This window comes from Pinus tabuliformis, chromosome 6, assembly GCF_031772625.1.
Source record: "Pinus tabuliformis cultivar Carrire ecotype Pingquan chromosome 6, CPIR1, whole genome shotgun sequence".
In the NCBI taxonomy this organism is placed as follows: Eukaryota; Viridiplantae; Streptophyta; class Pinopsida; order Pinales; family Pinaceae; genus Pinus; species Pinus tabuliformis.
Window position 1 is genome coordinate 886742974 of NC_142292.1, and position 23383 is coordinate 886766356.

Below are 23383 nucleotides of genomic sequence, written 5' to 3' on the forward strand. Positions count from 1 at the left end.
TTTTCAACACTGCTAGCCACAGTCAAAGAGGGTTACTATGATGCCCTAACCACAGGTTCATGATGCCTTAGCCGCAACCCACTTTAAGTGAGACGAATTGATGGATGGAGGGCCAAGGATCTAGGGTCAAGAGGGCAGGCTACTAGGCCGAGTAGAGGGAAGCTAAACACTGGAATTTGAGTGGCTGTTTGGGCATGTTGAGGAGGCTGAAAGCTACAGCAAGCTAGGCCGCAAGCCATAGCAAGTTGTTGGGGTTATTCCATGGCTATGTTGAAAGGATAACGTGGCATCGGAGAAGCCTCTTCAAGGCTAGCCGCTAGAGGGCTAGTCTTGCTATGTGTTGGGTGCAGTCACAGCAGCACAATGGGACAGCAACAACAATGGGACAGTAGCAATGTGCACTAACAAGCAGGGTTGGAGCAACATGCCAAAGTGTGAAGACTATTGATGATAAAAGCTGCCCATAATACATGGAATAGTATGACAGCAGTATGGCAAACATGGAATAGTAATGTCACTAATAGTGGGACATCAGTGCTAGTAGTATGACAGCATGGTAAATGGGACAACAAGGCTATGATGCTTGTTAGATTGTTGCAGGTTACAATGGGACAGCAGCAATGGTGCAGCAAGCACATGATGGCACAATGGGATGGCAAGGACATGGTGCTTGTTGGGGCATGGTACTTGGGACAGCAAGCTATGACATGGTACAACAATGCTACAATGGGACAACAGCAAGCACGGTGTTGCAAACACAATGGAGCAGCATGATAAGCAAGGTGCAGCAAGCACATGGTGACAAGCATGGTGCAGCTACCACATGGGACAACAGTATGGAAACATGGTGCAGCAATGGCACATGATCCAATAAAGTGATGGGTACAGTCATGATTGGTGAAGCATGATGAGATGTTGCATAGTGATGATGGATGCAGCATGGTGCAGCGCAATGAAGTGCAACATGATGATGAGGAGCAGAACAATGATGGGTGCAGCAAGGCGATGGAGTCACCTTGGAGAATCAATTGAAGTAGCATGTCTTCAACTGAGTTCAGCTACCTCATGTATCATCTTCTTAGAGTGATCTATGCTCTTATTTAGATAAATCAAAGTGTTCACTTCTGCTGAACTATTGAAGAACATATAAGAAGAATTGATCAAGGGTTTCCCCACATTGGGGTTTATCCCTGGCTAGCACCACATCTTGTGTCCTCTTGTCTTGGCTTGTCTTCTGCAATCTATGTTTATGTTATATCTGTAATTGACTTTAATGCTGATGTGATTGCTAATCTGGAAAAGATATTGAGCTAACTGTGAAAATAGAAATAAATTGCTCTTAGCATAGAACATACCTAAAATTAACATGGTATCAGAGTTGAGGTAAAGACAAAGCCCAAGCAAGAGTGAAAGAGTAATCACCGAAGACAATTGGGAAAGGACAATAGGATCAGTGGATTCCTCATCCCTCTTCAAATTCACCAAGGGTAAAGTCGAAGCAGAGAATATTATCAGAGTGGCACAGCAGAAGCTTCTAATGGCCTACCTAAAGATCACTTTAATGGGAAGTCTGGATCTAAGGGCGGAAGGAAAGGCAGATGCCTTGGTTGTAATAAGTCCGGCCATTATGCAGGGACACATCACTTGATGATGATAACAATCATTCCAGGGACATCTTCAATGATCGGAGGAATGACAGGTAATGCAGGTCATCAAGGAAATAGTTGAATCTTCAAAGAAAGCAAGGAACCCCAGGTATGAAGAATCAACTGTCGTTTCTAATGAGATAAAGAAGCGTTATCTTATATTGGCCTTCTCCTTCAGACTCTTTGGGAATCTGGCTTATTTATTGTAGTGCTTCAAGACACTTCATCGGATAGACGAGTGTTCTCTCTAATCTGGTAGAGATGGAAACAATCATGGGATTATACTTGGAGTCAATGCCACCTATCCTGGAAAGGGTGTAGTGAATGCTACCCCTCAATTGAATAAGGATAGCTCGATTCATTTACAAGAATCTCTTTATGTACCTAATAGCAAGAAGAACCAGGTGTCCATTTCGGCAATGGAAGTCAAAGGTTTCATGGTGGCATTCATTGATGGAAAGGTACGTGTTTAAAAATGAAATTTTCAAAATGCTTTTACTCATGGGTTCAAGGTTGGCAATTTGTATCAAATTGCAGGATGGTCCATTGGGGACCATGTCAGTTGACACATCTCATCTATAGCACCGGAGGTCTACTTATTATGGGGCCCTACCCAATGTGAGTCAGATGATGACAGGGATGCCTGATTTCAAGAGGAGCATGAAGGTACATGTCTGAGATGTACCGAAGGAAACTCTTGCAAGGGGACCATTCCCCTCATGTAGCAGGTCCACAGGTTTGGAATAACCCGAGGGGTTTGAGATTCATGATCGGGAATCTCATGTATGCAGGTGGAAGAAAGCCCTCTATGGCTTGGAGCAAAACCCCCGGGCTTAATATGAGAGGATTAATAGTTATCTGATGACGCTGAGATTTACTAGGAGTGAAGCCGATCCAAACCATTGCTTAAAGGTTGTGGATGATAGACCTCTCATACCAGCACCTTCTGAGGATGACCTCTCTCTGACAGGTGCATAGCCTCTCAGTTACAAAAGTAAGAGGGAGTTGGATTCCGGATTTAAAATGATGAACTGCAAGCCCGTGACTACCTCGATGGATCTTAACTTTCAGAAGTCATGTGGTAGGGATGTCAGACCTGTTTTGACAAATGCCTCTAACTTTCACAAACTCATACTAGCATTGATATTCTTGGTGAACTCCCATCCGGATATATGTTTTGCAATTAGCATGTTGGGCTCATATTTGGTTGAGCCTTACTAGATTGATGCCAAGAATCACTTAAGATGTCCTCAAGGCACAATCTCTCATGAATTGAGATACACTGCCGGAAATGTGAAGCTGCATGATTATTCTGATGATGATTGGGCAGGCAATGTAGAGGATCACAAGAGCACTTTTGGGTGTTGCCTCTCTGTGGGTTCTACTCGATATCCTGGATGAGCAGGAAGCAGAAGACAGTTGCTTTGAGCACCGCTGAGACCGAATACATAGCTACAAGTATGATCTCGTGTGAAGCTGCCTAGTTGTGGAAGCTCTTCAGTGAGTTGTTTTTACACATGATGGATATCACCGTGATCTTCTGTGTCACGGGGGGGATTCGATTGTTGAGGAATCTCGTATTCTATGATTGCTCCAGCATATAGACATCAGATACTACCTTATCTGGGATATGGTACATCGATGAGCGAGAAGGCTCCATCGCATTAAGATTGATGTACAAATCACAGACATTTTGTCGAAGCCCCAAGGAAAGGTCGAATTTGTGACTTTCCCGAACGACTTGGAGTCGTTGAGAGACCCTCGTAAGGAGGGTCATGCATGATGCATGCATTGAGCTCTGGGAGCTCCAAGGGACTTGGAGTACTTCTTAGAGCAACAAGCAACCATAGGGCGACACACCCTCCCCTAATGGTGCATTGTGTACAGGGTGAATGGTTTAGCCTTCCCCTGTGATACCCCGTGGTGACTTATGGACAGGATGAGTTGTTCTCCTGTCGAGGCATTCTACCCATGCAATCTGGGACTCATGGGAAGTACCTATCATCTGGCCAATGAGTAGGGAAATGGGGTTAGGGACCATAGTAGTACTATCAATGGATGCATCGTTGTATCTACCGTACTCCCTATGCTAGGATGACCTCCATTGATCTGGGATCAATGAAATTGACTTCGGTTCAGTAAGAGTGACATAACTCACTCTCTTTTGGAACTGATTTGGGATCAGTAAGAGTGGTATGACACACTCTCTTCATATGGGACTAACTCCAGGTCAATAGAGAATGGTATGAGACATTCTCGACCAATTCTTCTTCTTCATGGTTTAGCAGAGCAGAGCAGAGCAATGCAGGGCACTGATGGCAAAGATAGTACAGTCTGGCAGATGGATCCACAGATGGAGTTCTCCCTAGTTGAGAGGGAGTGTTAAAATTGGAAACTAGGGCCAAACTCCATGTGAGTCATCTTATTTATGGCAGCTGATATTTTTCTTGGATCCCTCTCATCGAGAGGTGTAGGATTGATCTAAAGATCATTCGATTCCGATAAGTATTCATGGAATTATGAATTTATTTGCGTTATAAGACAATTCGTCAAGGTCGGCCAGCAACCAAATAACCCCCATATGTGCTCAACGTTTTAGTATAAAAGGAGGTGACTTGATAGTCATTTCTACACACATTTCATGCTTGATTTCTCTCCACTTGTTTTGGGTTTTAGTGGAAGAGAAATCTAAGAGAGGAAGCCCTAAACGCAGAAAGTAAGGAGCCCTAGTATGAGACCTAAGACGCAATCAAGAAGGAAGCCTACACACGGCCCTATACGCTGGTCTCTACAAGCCCTAGACACAGTCAAGAAGGAAGCCTACACGTTGTCCTATACGCTGGGGTACCCACCCTCTGTAGAAGCCTTGTGCAGTAAACACCCTACGGGCGGATCATCCGTCGTCCTCAAATCGAGTAGTCCCCGCAAAGCTCTTGGGAAGAAGGGTAGTCTTGTGCGTAGGCATAGCATTTCTGGTCAAACCCGTCAGACGATAGACATCTATCTATTTCTTGGGATCGTGGGGTACTCTGCTCCGATGGGTGCCTCGCACGTCAAACCTCAGCCCACCTACTTGAGTATTGTATGGATATGCAGAAAAGGCCGCTCCTAGGTGTAGGGATTGTGTCTAGTCGTGAGAAGTCATTCCTTGTAAACCCTGGGATGCAGATACACTTGCGTGAATTCGGGTGACGACGACAAGGAAGGGTGGCAAGGAAGATAAAGGGAACTGTACCTGACCAGGGATGGATGTAAACTCGTATGCTATCAATTGGGTTCACAGAGATAATCGCCCTGGTCCTCCACAAAGCGCCCGGGTTGGTTCCTTCCTCTGTCGTGCGTGGGAAGCTCTTGAGGAGGGAGTAGGATGAGTTGCTAAAACAAACAAAATGGAGGATCGACCCATTATGATTACGAAGAAAGACTGTTGCGTTGGCTAGCCAGCCAAAGGGGACTCGGTATATCTAAATCTGAGCAAGCAAAAAGAATATATCGGTTCGATAAGAGGGTCCCCCAACTTGGATCACCTTTATAGAAAGCCCCAACATCCATTATAATTAACCCGATACCTCGAAAGACATAACTCCAAAGCTAGTCGTCCTAAACTCAGAGGCTACTGTAAGACTGACCTGGGCCATGCTTTGTACACATAGAGGCGAAATAACTTCTCTTCCGAAGGGAGCAATGAGAATTTTTTGGCTTTGAACTCGCATCTATGTATCCGGAGATATGGGATATGGAATATAGGGGTGGGAAGCCGTAACTTAGTTAGCCTATAATTGCTCGACGACCCAGCATCCATGACCCGCCAGTTATTGATGGCCCGCATCCATGACCCGCCTATTAATCGAGTTTTACAAAAGTGGGAGGAAGAACAAAGAAAGTCGGGCTGGATCAAATCATCATTCATTTCAACTACACTAAGCACTCATCATTATGGTACAATTCAGAAGTACAAGTTGTGAAGTTAAGAATACGGGGGCATCCTCTCCCTTTGGTCACTTTCCTCTCCCTTACAGTCGAGCCCTGCCGGGGGCATTCTCTCCTATTAGTTGAGCCCTGCCTTCCTTGATGCTTATTGGGCAGTGGGCTTTTCGTCTGTTTTCACCCCGGCTAAATCAATACAGAGTACCTCAGTGTTGTCATACGCGATAATGACATATATAATATATCTCATTCCTCTTCCCTTTGGTCGAGCCTACTTGCGCATCATGACTAGAAGAAATGAAATTGTATCTGGCTAGCTGTATCTAGCTACTGTCCTGTATCTTGCTACCCAGCTAGTGTCATTTTACTTCGGCTTTGGCTTCTTACCCAATGGCTTATAATCCTTCGGAGGAAGATCCTTCTTCCGATCCTTCTCCTTCTTAGGATCCTTCACCTTCTGATTCTTAGCATCTGTTTGTTTTTTCAAATCTTTCCAAGTCATTTGATTAGGGCGCATAACTGGTGCCTGAGGGCGCCTCACTAGTGCCTGAGGAAGCGCAGACTTTGATTGAATCTCTTCACGGAGTTTAGCAAGTTCTTGATCTTTCTTGTCTAACAGCTCCTGCTGTTTCACAAGTACTCACTCCAAACTAGCAAGACTCTGAGCATATTCTTTATGCAGTCCTAACTCTAGACCCAGTTCTAACTCTAGATTCTCAAGACTCTGAACAGATTCTTTCTCTCTAGCAAGACTCTGATCATATTTTGACTCCTACTTGTCCAACTACTCCTAAATACTAGCAATCTGCTCCTAAAGACTAGCAATACTCTGAGCAGATTCTTTACGTTGTTCTTCTAACTGCTCCTGAAGACTAGCAGATTCTTGATCTTTCTTGTCTAACTGCTCCTGAAGACTAGCAATACTCTGAGCAGATTCTCTCTTTCTTGTCTAACTGCTCCTGAAGAATCTTATTTTCCAATTTGAGAATAGTGCTTTCTTGACCTCCGAAGTCTATTACCTCCTTAGGTTGTGTGTCTACCCATACATTGTTATTATCATAGACTGGGTCCCTTTTGGTACCCACTTTGATTCCAAGGTTGACTTGGATCTCCTTTTTCATTATGTTGAGGGTATGCCAATCTATTCAGAAGTTAGATGCTACGGTGACCTGCTGAGTTCGAGACATATCTACTAATTGTGACTCAAACCATCCAACATTGACTAAGTTTTTAGCAGGACCTTTATGCTTAATTATATCACCAGCATCTTCAGTTAATAAGGTATAACTCTTAGGAGCTAAGAAGATACCTTTCTTGACAAAGTGCTCCATCTTGACCTTACCCAATTCAATGGAAGAGATTTCCTCTTCTTGAAGAGGACTTCCTAGAATTGTTGAGTCAGTATCAATGTAGTAACAATCAGGTCTTGAAATGTATTTATACATATGAATACGAGAACAAGCCGTAATAGCTACGGCCAATTGAACAATCGATATCTTAGGAGGATTCCAGTCTGAGTTGGAAACATTTGTTGTATTGCTCACATAACTGACGATATAGTAATTATCGCTAAGCTTGTCACCAAATATCAAATTGTCCCTCTTTATCAAATCTTCATATCTTTCCCTACTGCAGACCTCTGTGATAGTACTTTGTGGATTTATACCAAATCTATCGTACAACGAGTTCATTAGTATCTTGTACACATATGCCATTGCATCATCACCAATTTTCTTAGCTTCTTGTCTTCTCCCAAAGAGGGATGACACAAAGCTGTCGAAAGGACTAGGCATCTTATCAAACAAGTATCCCCTTAGTGGTATAATCATGTACCCCAAGTCGCAAGCATATTTCAACTCTTCGCTATAATACACACCTACGAATTGACCTGTTGGGAAAAGTAAAGTATTATTATGATCCCTATAGGGTAAGAAAGGTCGAGTCATTGTACGAGGACACACTACATAAGCCTCAATAAAGCCATACAAGTTGGACAATTCCTGGCCTTCCAAATCACCATGCCAGACAGGTACTCCACCCGGCATATGAAATGTTTTCATGATATATGGATATAAGGAGTTCACGTCGTAGTAGTACAAATTTTCACCATAAGGCTTATACGTATCAGCATGGCCTCCATAGTACCCACGCCGAATAAATGTATCTTCGTTCCTACTTGGTATATAGATAGGCCAACTCTTTGGATCGTAATAGCTCATACGATAAATGCTAAGAGCTAGCCTTGACAATGTCAAGCAAGTGGTGATATCCACTTTGTATTGAGTCCAATAAATCTCTTGAGCTTTCTGCATAACCCCACCTAACAGACGAATATCTTGTTTCATATAATCCAACAATAGTGATCTAAGAGTCTTAAGATTCGACACTCGCACCTCATCATTGTTGATTTGGGGTAGCATCAGATGTGCTCTAGCCACGAAATTTGGTGGAGAGGTTGGGGCACATGAGATCTCCAATACCCAAAAAGGGTTTGGCCAGATTCTAAACAGATCAAGAGATACTAAAATAATTAATATTTTTAATGGAGTCCCTAAGTCTAAACTTAGGAAAAATATGAATCTGTGTTAGAGTGGTCCCAAATACATGGATCAAGCCAGATCTAATCTTAGCCGTTGATTAGGGACTTAATCTCGGCCGTTGATATGTCAACGGGAAAAGTATAAGAGGAGGCTTGAGGGTCACTTGGAGAGCACACCGGATGATCATTGATTCTATTCTCTAGAGCAGGGTTTGCTAAGAGAGATAGAATCAGTGATCGGGAGAGCAACTGAGGGGCATTGAGTACAGAGAAACAGAGAAGGCAGAGATTGTGTCAGAAGAGCAGCGCAACAGCCAAGGAGGGTGACGGAGAGGCAGGAAGGGCTCACGCAGAGGCAGCTAAGTGTTGCGTAGAGCACCAGAGAGGCTAAAGTAGCTAACGTAGAGGCTCTTGGGGCTGACGCAGGGCCTCCTGGGGCTGATGCAGGCCAAGAAAGGCTGATGCGGGGCCAACATGAGATAGAGAGGGGCTGACGTAGTCTAGAGTGGGCAGATGTTGGGGTTGCACAAGCAGTTTTGAGTTGAGGAGCTGCCAAAAGGGTTTTCCGGGGTTTCAGCCAAGACATTTCTCTCAAACTGTGAGGTATAGCTACTAAGGAAATTCTCTGTTGGGTAGGCCAGTTACGGCACCCAATTTGTACTCTGATATTGCTTAATAAGAAAACCCTCAGATAGCTACACCAGTTTTCCAGCATCGGGTTTTTCCGGGGACATTGGTCCAAATATAATGGTGTCATGTGGTGTGTTTGTTCTTGTTTCTTTTAGTTGTTGATCTGTAATATGTTGAGCATGCACTGGTGTTTATTTTCAGTATTTACCTTGTAAATAACTTGTTAAAGAAAAATTAACAAGTAGGTAGGAATAAATCAAGAAAAGTGCATGAAGGATTTCTAAATTGAGTAAACCTAGAAACTTCAACAGTCATGTGGGATGGAGCCTTTAGAACCTAATTGCAGACATAAAGTCTTAGCCAATGTATCCAGACTACTAGGGAGCAGAGTGTATGAGTCTCTTATATGGAACACCAGTTTATTTCCCCAATACACAGCTAACTCATAAAGCCTAAGGTTCCTCATAAGTGGTTTGAAGGTGTACTTATCCCCATGAGAAGCATAATATTTCATTAATAGAATACCATCGAATCATGAGAAGTTATGGAAGTAAACAGTTTGAATATTAGTATTATAAGCAACCAGAGCTAAATGCTCTAGAAAGTTGCACAACATTTGATTACTTCTTTCTTCAAATTCAGGTATTACAAATAACAAATCCTCACTGAAATTCGTTTCAATTGAATAATCCAGTTCACCTAGCTTAACCACTAAGAAACCCGCTGCGTAAGGCACATGCACATTATTGATTAGAACAGTCTCAGTATCAGCTACAATGAAAGGTTTCCTTTCCTTACTCGTAGGTTTGAGTGCAGGTACATGCTCGGAATAATGACGCTTACTAACACCCATAGCTTGAACTGCTTGTGGTTCACCACCACCTATGCCGGAATTCCTTAATTGCCAAATTTTTGTATCAATTTCATCGTAGCTCAGAGGGAACTCTTTTTCAAGCCTACTAGCATAATACACTCGAAGGAATAAACCTGATAGCACTGCTTCCTCGTATTCCTCTGCTTTTTGCATGACTAATTTCAAAATCATAGCATAGACGTCCATGTTAGGAACAACTTTCCCACAAGAATCATTTAAAGAAATAGCTAAACCAATGTTATAGGAAACATCTCCTGTTGGTATTTTCATGACATAACCGATAGTAAATTTCCCATAGTCTAACCCAGTATTGTAAGCGTACTTCATTAACAGCTGCATGACAGCCAATGCTATAACTTCATAGTCTGCACATCGAAGGTAAGGCGATTTAAATCCTACTTGAAGTATTCTCAATCCCAAATATGGATCCAGGCATTTTTCCCAAGAAATTAACTGCTTTAAACGGGTCAATATACCATTGAACACGAATTTAGAATCTACAGAACTATAAGAAGCAGTTAACATGAATCTATAAGAAGCGGTGAAATTATTTTTTTTGTTCATATTCAGTAGTGCACGTTGTAATTAAACCCTAGAGAATCCCAGCTATTGAGAAGTGAATGAAATTGATTCCACTTCTCAGCATGACGCCTCCCACCTGCCGAAGGTAGAGCTGAACCGCACACTGTATTTACATATACCTCGTAACAACTCACTGCCTCATCTATCTTTTGATTCCATTTGAACTTATCTATCTTTTTCTCCTCAGGCACCAAATCTATTAATAGAGTTCTAAGATCCTCACCTGGAATAGGATCATTCACCCAGTCAGAGTCCCAAGGGGATGAGTCATTAACCAACTCTCCTATTGTTGGTTGGATCAGATTCTTTAGAATAAATTGATTGATTATTCGAAGTGGATGATCCATTTCCTTAAACACTTTGATATAATTTGGGGGAACCCCCACTGCGGAAACAGTTGTGGTTATGAAATTATCGTGTACCGTGTATACAGGCGCTTTCATGAAAGTCAATTGCTCCACCACTTTCATAGCAATAAAGGCATCCTTCTGATGAATAAAGTTGACGCAGGTAGAAACTTGAGTCTTGCACTTATCCCTATCATTCGTAGGCACTTTGAGAGTCACCCGACGTCTCTTCTTGCACACCCTATCATACACCCATATTTCAACTGGATTGCTACGCATATAATCCTACACAGTTGTAAAGAACGGTATACTATATTGCACTGGTTTATCCGAGAATGAACAAACCCAACCAATTAGGTTAATTAACCTCATTAAATTGGCTATGTCAGGATATTTATTTATCCAAAATTCATGCAAAGTTTAGTGATGTGATAGGATTCCTTCAAATTGAGCAATGACCCAAAAAACTCACGAATATCACTAGCCATGGTTATAACACTCTTACCATATATCAATGGCATAAAGAGTTGTTTTACGAGCTTTCTTGTTAACCGAGATTCTACGATAGCAAACTTATGATTATTAAGATCCAATCTTTTTTGAAAGAACTGACGAAGTTCATATTTCAAAGACAAATACAAATCTTGGATTTCATTTTCAGGAGACGGAAGAAGATTAGTTCGCATACCCATTTCTGCGTTAAGCAAAAGGTAACTCATTATTTGATAAGCACTTGCAGAAGCATCTTGAGTCACTGGAACCCCATTCAAACCACGAATTCTTTTGATATCACTAACTCTTTCGTTAGACAGAACCCTGGCTAGGAACTGAAATGGTTCACTAGCTTGTTGTGCGAAGTGAATCAAACTTTCGTCTGATTCAATCATTTCTTCAATGTTATGTAGATACCAGCTATAAGATTGATTTAACGATGCAAATTTCTGAGACTTAAATGCAGCTGCACAAGCTAATTGAAATCTGAGATTCATCTCCTCACGCTTGCTTAGTTCTTCTGGTGCTTTAGCATCAGAGGCAAATAAAAGAAAACTTCTAGCCAAATCACGTTCGTGAAAATGCAATACACCTGCGCAGTAGATTCTACCACAGAAGTCCATGAACGCAAGCAGATAAAATTGATAACCTGCGTATGCAATTGCTATCGTTAATAAGAAGTCTTCATACCTTGCTCGTTGCACCCGCTTAACTAATTCTGTTATTAGCTTATCACAGCTTATCACAGCCTGAATACCTTCGTCGTCATTGAAGTAATAGACCCTCAATAGGTTAGATGCCTCTTGTAGATTCACCTTCGCTAGACTTCTCTTAATAAGAAGACCCACCTCTTCTAAGGTATCACGATTTTTCTCAATAAACTTCAATACATGAAAGTTGACCTCAAAGACTTGAGACTGTAGTGTATTCAATACATCGCACATACGCTTTGGATCATTCAACATGATATAGAAATGGCTATAGTTCTTAGAAGATAAGAGACGAAACCTATTATAGAGGTCTCCCGTGAGTCCGCTTAAGTAACCACCTTCAATATCATCTAACGTTGAAGGTACATCTACCTTAGATTTCCAAGGTAACGGCTCGTAAACCATGGGAAGATTGAATTTAATCGAAAGAATACTTAAGTCAAAATTGCACATAGCATAGCAATTTAAGGGTATATAACCCTTACCCTTATTCTTAGAAACAGGTAATTCATCCGTATAGCTTGCTTCTGTTTTCAAAGTAATCAATTGTCTTTCCACCAAGAACTCTACCAAGCTTACCCCAATAGCATAATGACTCCTAGTCACTTTGCTTTTTTTATCTTTGTTTAAAGAGAACTTCACATCATCCTTACCCGCTTTATTCATTCCCATATTAACAGCTTGTACTCGTACAGTAGAATCAATCTGTTCGATCAAAGTAGATACCCTAACGACAGATAAATCCTGTACACAGTTGAACACTGACCCTAGTACATGAATAATGATAGCCTCCAGTGTATATTGACCAAACACATTAATATAAGTTAAATCCTTTTCGGATAGGCCACACTTCTGCATTACATATACCTTAGTAGTAATCACATATTGACAAATTAATAGTTTTATCAAGCTCGGAACACTTTTGAGCACACTTTGTTCATCAAAATTCATAGTAAGATCTTCTATTGATTTTTGTAAATCAAACAAATCTTCCTGGGTCAAAGATTCACCTTTCAAAAGGATTGATTTCGAGTTCATCAACAACTTGATCACTGCATTGTGATAGAGAGTAACATTAGAAGTTTTAGAACTAGATATAGAATCATCAATCTTGTTGTAGAAATGATTCCAGAACAAATCAATAGTTCGTTCCTTACTAGAATTATCTCCACTTTCACCATAATCATCTCTACCGCTACCTGCATCAACAGAATAATATCGTACGATAATACACGAACCTTTTGGATGAATCTCATGGCTACTCAAATCTCTACCCTCAAGCCATATTTGAAGTATCTTGCTACCGAGTCGTTTGTTCTGTATCTTGCTACCATGTCGTATTATCTGTATATTGGTACCATGATGTATTATCTGTATATTGCCATCTAAACCTTTAGAAGAACCACTGCTGCCTGAATTAGAATCATTAGAAGAACCACTAGAAGAACCACTGATTAAATTTATCCCTTTATTTGTAAAATTACCATATAATGTTGGTAGCTTACTACGAAAAAAGATGTTAGATGACAGCGGAACCGAAAAAAAGATGTTAGATGACAGCAGAACAAAGATGTTAGATGAGAAAACAGGTGGGACAAAGATGTTAGATGACAGCGGGACCGGAACAAAGATGTTAGATGACAGCGGAACAAAGATGTTACGTGGCATTCAAGCCATGCCTGGCTGGAGGTTTTTAGCCCCTCCTTCTAGCCGGAGGTTTTTAGCCCCTCCTAGCTGGATGTTAGCCCATCTCGGCGTGAAATTCCAAGTAGTCATGTGTTTTGTTTATCCCATTTTTTTCATGATTTGTTGATTTCCCATTTTTCAGGGTGGGGGGGGGCTCCCATTTGGGGGCCTTTCGAATGCGTAGGATAAAAGTAAATGACCCATCTTGAGGAGGGACACCCCTTTATGGAGTGGCCCTATTAACAATTCTGACAAGCCACTATCCAGTGGGGTTTTGTATCTAGCTACCATCCCGTATCTGAAGTGATTCCAGGACAAGTCATAGGGGTGTTGAGGCCCTTTTTAAAGGTGTGACGTACTATTATTTGCACTCTTGAGTGAGCCGCATACGAGTATAACCAATTACATTCCTGAGATAGCATCAAACCTAGGAACACCATGACTTGTTGGAACCATGACTGAGGGGATGGGGAATTTTTAATATAAAGTGTAACACCTTTTGATGTGTCCTTTTCTCATTCAGCATGCCTGATCTTTGACTCATTTAAAATCCAGTGTTTCATGATAGGTCGAAACACATAGACATCTGATATCACGTCATCAAAAATTGTGTGCAGTGTGGAGCAATTGAGCTACAGCATTTGGCCACAAAAGAGTAAGTTGCAGATATACTCACAAAAGCTCTAGGGAGAGCTAAGTTTGTCTATTTTAGAGAACATATGGGTATAGTGGAGAACCCATTTTCAGTAGCAGGAGGACCAGTGTTAGATGGTGCAGTGAGATCATGAGAGAGTTGCTGAGAGTCGGGACTAGTTACAGTCAGTTATTGCAGGGCGCGAAACCAATCAGAGTGCAGACAATCACTTAGTAAACAGTGCAACTACTACTTGCAGTCAGAGACTCAAGAGACAGTTGCAGAGCCAGTACAAAGACATAGTGGATCCATGGTTTGGTTCTCAGTTGCATTAGCTGCAGTAGCAACAGCAACGAGATCAGATGCAGCGCAGGCAATGTTGGAAGCACTGCATAGAGGCAAATAGCAATGTCAACAACAACACAAATGCAGGGTGGTTCAACTACAAGGTTAGCAGATGAATCAGACTCTCAGAGTATGTGCAGTGACTTGGTGGGTAGTGACAGGGTGTCACGGATGTCAGACATCAGCAACATGAGGGAAGATGTTACACGTGAATATAGTAGAACACCTTCTTCACTAAGAGGGAGTGTTAGTTTTTGTAGCATTGGACAGGTGTTCTAGTCTCAATTTGTGTCAGAGAGGATAAGAACCCGAGATCTCCAAAACCCATAAAAGGTTTGACGAGATAAGCCTGTGAAATGCCTTAATTTAATTAATTAACCATCATTTAAATTTTTCTTAAGTCTAACTTAGGAAAATTGGTTAATTAATAGTAATTGATTAAGGAAAGGTGAGAATACTCTAGAAACTCACATAGATTGAAGTTGAGATAATCTTAGTCGTTGATGGGGATCTAATCATGATCGTTGGTGAGCCAGCAAGAGATTATAAGAGTAGAACGATGGGGATGGAGATAGACACATTAGAAGCGCAAGTTCCTTGGCAGATCGAGCTATCCAACTACAAAAGTCAAGCAGGGAAGAAGAGTTCGAGCCAGAAGGAAGCAAAAGTCAAAAGGAGCAGCAGCAGAGATTTTCGGTGGAGTTTCAATGTCGGAAATCCAGCAGAGTAGAGATCAAGGTGTTCCATAGAGAGGTTGTCCAAGGGTTGCGCAAGAGCTTCAATGAAGCAGTTCAATTCAGCTAAAGAGGAGGTTGATTCTGGTGCTAGAGTCCGGGAAAATTTCCAGGAGGCCAAGCAAATCACTTACAGAGGCAGTAATACGTAGGACGTCTAACTCATAGGCAGATCCGGAGAGTGCGTGTGAGAGATTGTGCAAGCATTGCGCAGAGTCTACACGGGTATTCCGGGAGCCAGATTTTGAGGCCAAGATGAGGCCGGATTGCTTGTGAAGAGAGAAAAATCTCTGAAATATTTTGCTAGTGATTTTTCAGGACAGCATTGCAAGTTTGAGCATCCAAATATTGTACTTAGAAATAGCTGCTGCATATAATAAAATAAACCCTCATCTACTGCACTGGTTTTTCCAGTTGGGTTTTTCCAAGGACTTTTGTCCAAAAACATTGGTGTCATTTTTATTGTGTGTGTGTGTGCATATATTTCTTAGTTTCCAATTTTTTTTGGCAGCCAAAATAAACTGCATAATTAATCAGTTAGAAGAATAAATTTCAGTTGCTGCATTTCAAGGAATTTTCACATTCACTTCTGCAATTCCATGGTTCTCCAACATGAAAAATATATTGCAGAACCGTTGTATATTCATGATATTTGGGATTATGTTGAAGATGAATATTTCTTAGGACTACAAGAACACTGGATGAATAGGATGTAATGGCAGAGAAATATGGGATTCCGTATGACATCTTGGAATTTCTTGTTTGTGGAGGTTGGCATGTCACACAACTGTCACTATGGATCACAGAAGATTCAAAATCGAAAAACATTCAGCTTAGAGCCCAACATGTACAATAATAGTCACTGTGGATCACAAAAGATTCAAAGGGGACTTTCAGTGTTTACACTTGATTTAATAGATAAATTAATGGCTATGATGAATATTTTTAGGAATGATGCATATTCTGTTGACTTAGGATCTAAAGCAGATCAATTGGCTCTAACAGTGGATAAATAGGACTCATGCCTGAGAAATCTCAGATATCTTATGACTCCCAGGAATTTCTTGTTTGTAGAGGCAGAAATGTTGGATAACAGATGCCGGATTACATGAGATTCAATTTAGGGAAACCTTTAGCCTATAAAGCTGAATTAATAGATAAATTAATCACTAGGATGAATATTGTTTGAAAGATGCAGATTCCATGGACTTAGGATCTAAACAAAATATATTGGCTCCCACAGCTTGTGCTTGGATAAGGAAGATATTATAGACAACTTTCCATTCTGAAATATAATAACTCATGTAACCCTGTTTTCTTTTAGGTAATATAAGAAGCATTTTTAAAACCAATGAAACAAAGGTAGAAAACACTTTCCTTGCAACAATTAGCTGTCACCGGAGAATTCCTTATGGTATAAGGGCCACCAAGATTCAATTCTCCAACTAAAAAAAGGCATATGTCTAAGGATGGCTCCCTCACAAAGAGATCTACCTGCAGTGATATTGTTCCATTTGATGTCAGGGTCAATGATGAAATATTAATCCAGCACTACATGAAGACTAAACAAGTTCTACATTCAGTGACTAATACTTTGGCAATGAAAGATGAGATTATCAAAACAGTTTGAAAACAAGAGCATAATGATATACTCAATGCATGAACAATCAACCTGTTTTAAAATAGAGTAAAAGGAAATAAGTGGCTTTTTAAATACAAAATCCTTTTCTTCAATCGATACAAGGCGGGCACGATAGACAAAGCAAATCTCAACCTTTTGCAGCATTTCCATCCTGCAGAGTAAACCCAACATTATAGCAATCCTTTTTCTCTACCATAATTCAGAACTGTAAATTGTGCTATGCTTGAAGATCATACTAAGAAAAATTGTAAATAAAAAAACCACTATTGATCTCTTCAAATTTAAAATACTTACCAATTATCAGTCTGAGCTTCATAGCTCTCAAGGCCGATTTTAAATGTACTGATTATCCTAAACTTGTGAGAACTAACTTGTACCACGCTTTCAGCACTGTCCAGATACACCCGTAGAAGAGGAAAGAAATGAATTGTTCCAGATGACTCGTAAAGAATGGTGATAACAAACATGTTTACTGTGACTTTCACTCGTGGCACAGAAGTAGTAATCAAAGTTTCCTCCTCCAAAGGATCCAATTTTAAAGACCCATCTTTGTCAGATACATTAGTTGGTAGAGTATCAAAGGGAAGGGTCTTTCTCAAAGTCGCAGGTGAAAAAATCTTTAATTTAAGCGGGTTCCCTGGTTTTTTGACCAACTGTAGGCGCGCATTCACAAAAGCAAGACTGCTGCCACTCTTTTTGTTTATAAAATGCAGCCATTTTTTGCACAAATGACCATATATATCATGTTCCTCAATATCATCCTCTGCCTTATACTTGAAAGGAATAGCGTGCCAAAGCTCGCAAGATTTGTCATTTGTACTTGAGATATCAACTAAGCTTGACCCAGGATGACAATGTACACGATAAGGCTCGCCATCCTCATTTTTTGCAATAAGAGAGAGTAATGAAAACCATGATTGAAATTTTCCCCACGATCTTTGGGCCTGGTGCTTTACCTGCAAAGCCACAAGGTAAGCAACCTCTCACAGTGAACTGAGGGATTTAAATGCATAAAACAAGGACCAAAAACAACGTAAAATAAAAACAATCCACTAAATGCACAATGGTTTAGTTAAAAAGAAAACTGAAGGTACTTGTATTTGTACTTTTCTGTATAATGTGACGAGCATTATTTCAAAAACCAAAAATAAAAATGCAATGTTATATCTGTTGAAATTTTGTAGCTGCGGTCGGTATTAAAGTAAACAAAGTGAAGGAAAATTATTTTTATTTTAAGGTTCAAGTAGGCTCCAAGTTGGACAGGTCGGCCCCACAACTTGAAGGGCTTTGACCCTTGGGCAAATTACACTTGATTACACTCATATATTGAGATTTCATCCTCCACTTTTGGTAGCATCTGCAACAACTGGGATCATCTAAAGAAGAAGATTTTATATTCACGCGTGGGAAGGAGGAAGAAGACTTTTGGAGTTGACCAGCAAAGTTTGACCTATTCTATCCCTGCTTGACCAGTGTTTACTTTTGCATCTCTGGATTGATTTGACTTGGAATCCTTGACTGATTATTGGATGAAATATTTTTGGAATATTTGACTGGATGTTGACCAAATATCTGAACAAAATTCTGAGTTGACCAAACCTGTTTTCACCAGTGTTGACTGCAGGTCAACTCTAACTGTTTGACCGAAAGTTATGAGGGAGCAGCAAACGCCGAGATTCAGCCAGTTGACCAGAATTTGTCCAGAACAGAAGACTGTTAATCTCTCTCCTTTGACCAGGTTTCACTTGGAAAGTGCTGCAGTCAATTTGACTTTGTTTGACTGGAATAGTAAAATGTACATTTGATTGAATTCGACAATTTCACCTAAGAAAAGATTGCTGGGTTTTTCCCTGGCTTGGGTTTTCCGAGGATAAATTTCTGTCTTTGTAATTGATCTCTACTGCCCTACTATTCTTATATTTGAAATTTTCTGAAGAAAAATTGCTTAATGATCTAGAATGTGCTAAAGATATAATTGTATCATTGGAAGTAATTATCTGGCAGGAAATTGTGCTCATCTTAATTGCACCTTAAGAATCAACATTGTATTAGAGCTTTGGTGAAGTAAAGGGCATTGAGATCATTTTTGAAGACACTTGCTTCTACAATCCAATCTTTAACAAGATATTTATGTTAATTTTCCACTGTTCTATGTTGTTACAATCACTTTAGCCCAATTCTTTTCTTTAATTAGCAATCTTTCAACACAATTTATTCTTCCAATTATCAAGAGAAATTGTAGATAGAACAGTAAATGCAATAGACAGTAGAAGACAATCAAGAACAACAAGAGACACAAGGATTTGGTCAAAGACCAGGGAAAAACCCATAGCGGGGAAAACCCTTTCAAATTCTTCTTATTAGATTGTCATAAAACGTTCAGCAAAGAGAGAGTACAGTATTCCAATTCACCAATCACAAGACTATCCAGCAAAACCAACCAAACAACATCCACGAGACGTGCCCAAAAAACAAGACTAATCAAAATCAAAGTTCCAAGCCTGCGGTCAACGGTCAAAGTCTGCAGTCAACTGTCAAAAGTATCTTAGGTCACAGCAGAAGGGAGCTAGTGACCATGCGTGCAGTTGTAGCTCTCCGGTCGCAAGGGGCACCCTAGCAGGCAAGTGGCTAGAACTAAGAATACCCTATTCCAACCCTACGGCTCTAGATCAATTTCTCCTTTTCACACATGCGAGCTTGACGTTGAGAAATCTAGGGGCAACTTAATTAGGTGATTTCTCTTACTTTAATAACTACTCATGATCATAGTTTTAAAAACTAGGAACCGGGTTTTGAACTGGCCGCCCATCTAACCGTGAATCAAACTGGAACCAGATAGAACCAGATTTGATAAACCAGAATTGGAAAAAATGCATAAAATAATTAATTTTAATGAAAAAAAGATTACAAACCCTAACTCCTAACCATTAAAGATAAAATATGGAAAGTCTTCTCATCTATATACCATGTAAGGTTGCATATATATCAAAATGGCACCGAGTGCAATACGTACCAATGATATCATTCACAAAATACATAACAAGTAAGGCTCTAAATGACCTCTAGAGTCCCAAAACAATGAGGCCACTAGCCACCTACAAATCACTGATCAACATGATCACTCATCAAACTCATCACAACTACTACACATGGGTCATCGCCAGGAACTATATAAACATCATCTAGCTTGAAGTTTGAGGACTCCTCAAACTCCTCCCCAGCCACAATAGCAGTACTAGTAGTAGCATGAGAAACATTACAAGGCCTAGCAGAACTAGAAGCATGAGTTTGTTGAGTTGCACGACTATTGCTTCCCTCACAAGTCACCATGTGCCATGCTTGGTCTTGTTGGTTCACTTCCTTCAGACTCTTGGTTCAACTACCAGATCTGCATTGGGATCAACACCCCCAACTCCACTAGACAGCTCCAAACTAGCTCCAAGATGAAAAGAAAACCTCCAAACTTCTTGTTGTTGCTCCAAAACTCAATGTTGTTGCAAAACTGTCTAAGCTCTCATATGCACACAAACACAACATGCCCAACCATGTGGCTTCCTAACTGGTCGGTTTTTTACAAAAATCAGTCGGTCAAGTACAAAACCGGCCAAACCAGCCAATTTGGTACCAAAACCAGCTGATTTGGTACCCAATCGGTCCTGAACAACAAACCAATTGGATTTTTTAGGCCGATTTGATATCTCAGGGAGCTAACTGGCCAGTTTGACTAATTTTTGGTTCGATTGAACCGGTTTTTAAAACTAGGCTTGTGATGTATTTTTACTTAACTTGACTAGTTTCTTCTTTCACTTGATTATCATTACAGTTCTTATCATCAAACAATTACCAAACAATAAAACAATGAGACAAGAGGACACAAGATATAAGCTATAAGTTAGGGCCAAAACCTCCCCTCTTGAGAGGAAAACCCACAAGAACTCTTCTCTTCTTATAGAACTTCAAATGATGAATTCCAAGACCTAAGACCCTTGTCAAAAACCCCTCCAAGACCAAGTGAAACCTCCTTTGATGAGCTTGATCTTCAAAAAGTCAACTTTAGCCAAACTATTTTCAAATTGCTGCAACTTCTCAAAATTTGGACTTGCAACTTCTTAATTTCGGACCTACAATTTCTAGATTGCTTTTTTTTGGCTACTACAAAAACCCTAGCTATTGTATGTGTGGGAAAAGATGGTTATTTCTTCCCTCTTTCTCCTTCGCTTGAATTGGTTCTTCCTTCTTGGGAACTTGACTTGCAAAGTAGACCTTTTGGTGCCCTAACTCGACTTCTTTCTGCAATTCAGTCTTGATGTAGTAATGTTGCCCTAATCTTTGCACGTGTGAGGACATGATAGCCCAAAAATAACACTCAAAGGCTTCATTCCTTTTCTTCTTTATTCCTCCTCTTCTTTGCTCTTTTAGGTCTCTTTTTCTTCCTTAATCGAACTTATTGTCAATTGGATTGGATGGCCTTCAAGTGAGGTTGATGTCTCTTATATATAGGCTTCTCTTCTAGGTCGAATACCCCTACATGAAGTTGACTTGTCATCTTATGAAGGCCGCCGACTTGTTGTTTCTTTTTTGACAAGGTCTTGGAGGGTCTTTATGACACTTTTGACTATACAAAAATTTTCTTTGACTTGATACAATAAACCCAAAAGGGTCTTTCATACATGACAATGACTCAATGACAAGTCCTAGAAGCACTCAATGGGTGCTTGACCTATAAATAAAATAACTTTGAGCATGAAGCACATGCTAAAAAATAATAACAATAATAATTATTTTTCTATTTTCATCAAATAAAATCATGATTACATTAGTCATTATGAAGACCAAACCTAGTTACACATTTCAACACACGGACCTTGCAATTTCAGACCTATATGAACCAATTTCGCGAACCAATCTCACACATGTGCGAGCCAATCTAAAGAAGAGAGAGAAGAAGATGTTTGTTGATGATGTCCAAATGAGGATCACTTGACTTGTATTTATATGCTTACAAGCGTGCCCAATTTCCCTTTAAAGTCGACCTATAGTTTTGTGCACATGTGGGTTTCCTCTTCAAAAATACATTTTTCCTTAACCACATTAAATTCTTCCAAGGGCTACGAGGGGTCTTTCTTGATGAGGAAGATAGTTTAAAGGAGCGAATTTGTCCCTAAGCTGCCAAATTAACACTCCCACTCAGCCAGGGAGAAATTTCCGACGGTAACATATGACCCATCTCGAATATCTTGTCATCATCAAATGTCGTCACGGCTCACCTGCTAAACACTCTCGAATCTAGCAGAAGAAGAAGCTCAGTCGAGCATGACTGGGGTGTCACGATGTCAGCAAGATAGGTTCCTTTTGCGACGGACAAGGGATTATGGCATAGCAAGGCTTAGCAGTGCAACTACCAATAGAGATGAGTTGGTTTCTACAGGGGAAGGTCATCCAAATCTTCCATTGGGTTTTAGTGATGTTGGACACGCATTGTCATTAATGTCAATATGGCAATATTCAAGGAGTAGACAAAGCCACCAGAGGAGCAGATGGAGACGAGAGGAGCAGACAGAGCCGAAGAAGAGGGGCACACAGAGCCATCCGAGCAGATGGAGACGAGAGGAGCAAATATGCCACAGGTAATGCTATCGGGAGCCATCGGGAGCCGTATAGGCCACAAAAGCTTATCGGATGCTAGCGATTACACTGTCGGAAGCTTATCAAGCCTGTAAAGCCCATATCTCCGCTTCATAAATTATCGGAGCAGAAACCATATAAACATGCATTAACGTAAACGGAGGCGGAATCCTATGAATCCTCGGCAAATATACTATCAGAGTTGCGCAAATGAACGGCAGATATAGCACAACGGGCATATCCAATGGTCGCGAGCGATAAAGATGCACGGGAAATAGCGAGCGGGGACGACGGTAAGCGATATTCCCCACACCACCTTCGAAGGAGGGTGGTAAACGTACCATGGCGTGCGATACCATTCATTGCACGACACGTGGATGACGGGACGCGGTCAAAAATCGCTTTATCGCGCGTTAACATGCGGTTAAGTTACGGCATTAGGAGGAGCGAATGTCGTTGGATCGCCTGATGAATGATTGAACGGCTGGTTTAACTTCACGTGTTTTTTGACTGATGTGATAGGAGATCGATGCAATCCCCGATTGCGATAAGATTGCGGACCCGACGAGCATATAAATCATCGGAGCAGTGGAGTATCGGCCCATCGGCCATCGGCGATCTCATGAGATCACTATATAAAGAACTCCTGGAAGCAGCGATTGCCAATTGCGATAATGTTGTGGAGGAGCGGACCCGATGTCGTTATAGATACGGATTTTTTTAAGTCTGCCCTTTAGTTTTTTTTGCCTGTGTTCGATCGTAATTTATGTGTATTTGTATATATTTCTTGCGCAGGGTTTGGAGACAGAGATATGTTAAGGAATGCTCCCGATAGGTCAGAAGGCTAGAATCAAGCTGATTGTGATTGCGATAGGACGTGGCATGTCCGTTAAACGAAACAGTCTCGGTGGATGCCTGTTATCATTAAAAAAAATGGGCCTGTGTTACAATTTTTAACACACAGTGACCG

At 40.7% G+C, this 23383-nt stretch overlaps 1 protein-coding gene across 4 annotated transcripts in view; it reads right to left on the reverse strand.

Annotated features, from left to right (window-relative positions):
* LOC149261751 (vacuolar protein sorting-associated protein, putative (DUF1162)) overlaps positions 1-23383 on the reverse strand; it is a 528477-nt gene that overhangs the window by 270086 nt on the left and 235008 nt on the right. For 3 of the 4 annotated variants that reach the window (XM_089422755.1, XM_089422743.1, XM_089422761.1), the window contains 3 exons: positions 17083-17744; positions 16819-16939; positions 16523-16640 (listed from right to left, as the gene is read on the reverse strand). In XM_089422755.1, the coding sequence (XP_089278881.1) occupies positions 16523-16640; positions 16819-16939; positions 17083-17744 (901 nt within the window). The remainder of the gene's footprint in view (positions 1-16522; positions 16641-16818; positions 16940-17082; positions 17745-23383) is intronic. The other variant, XM_089422751.1, reaches the window with a different exon arrangement.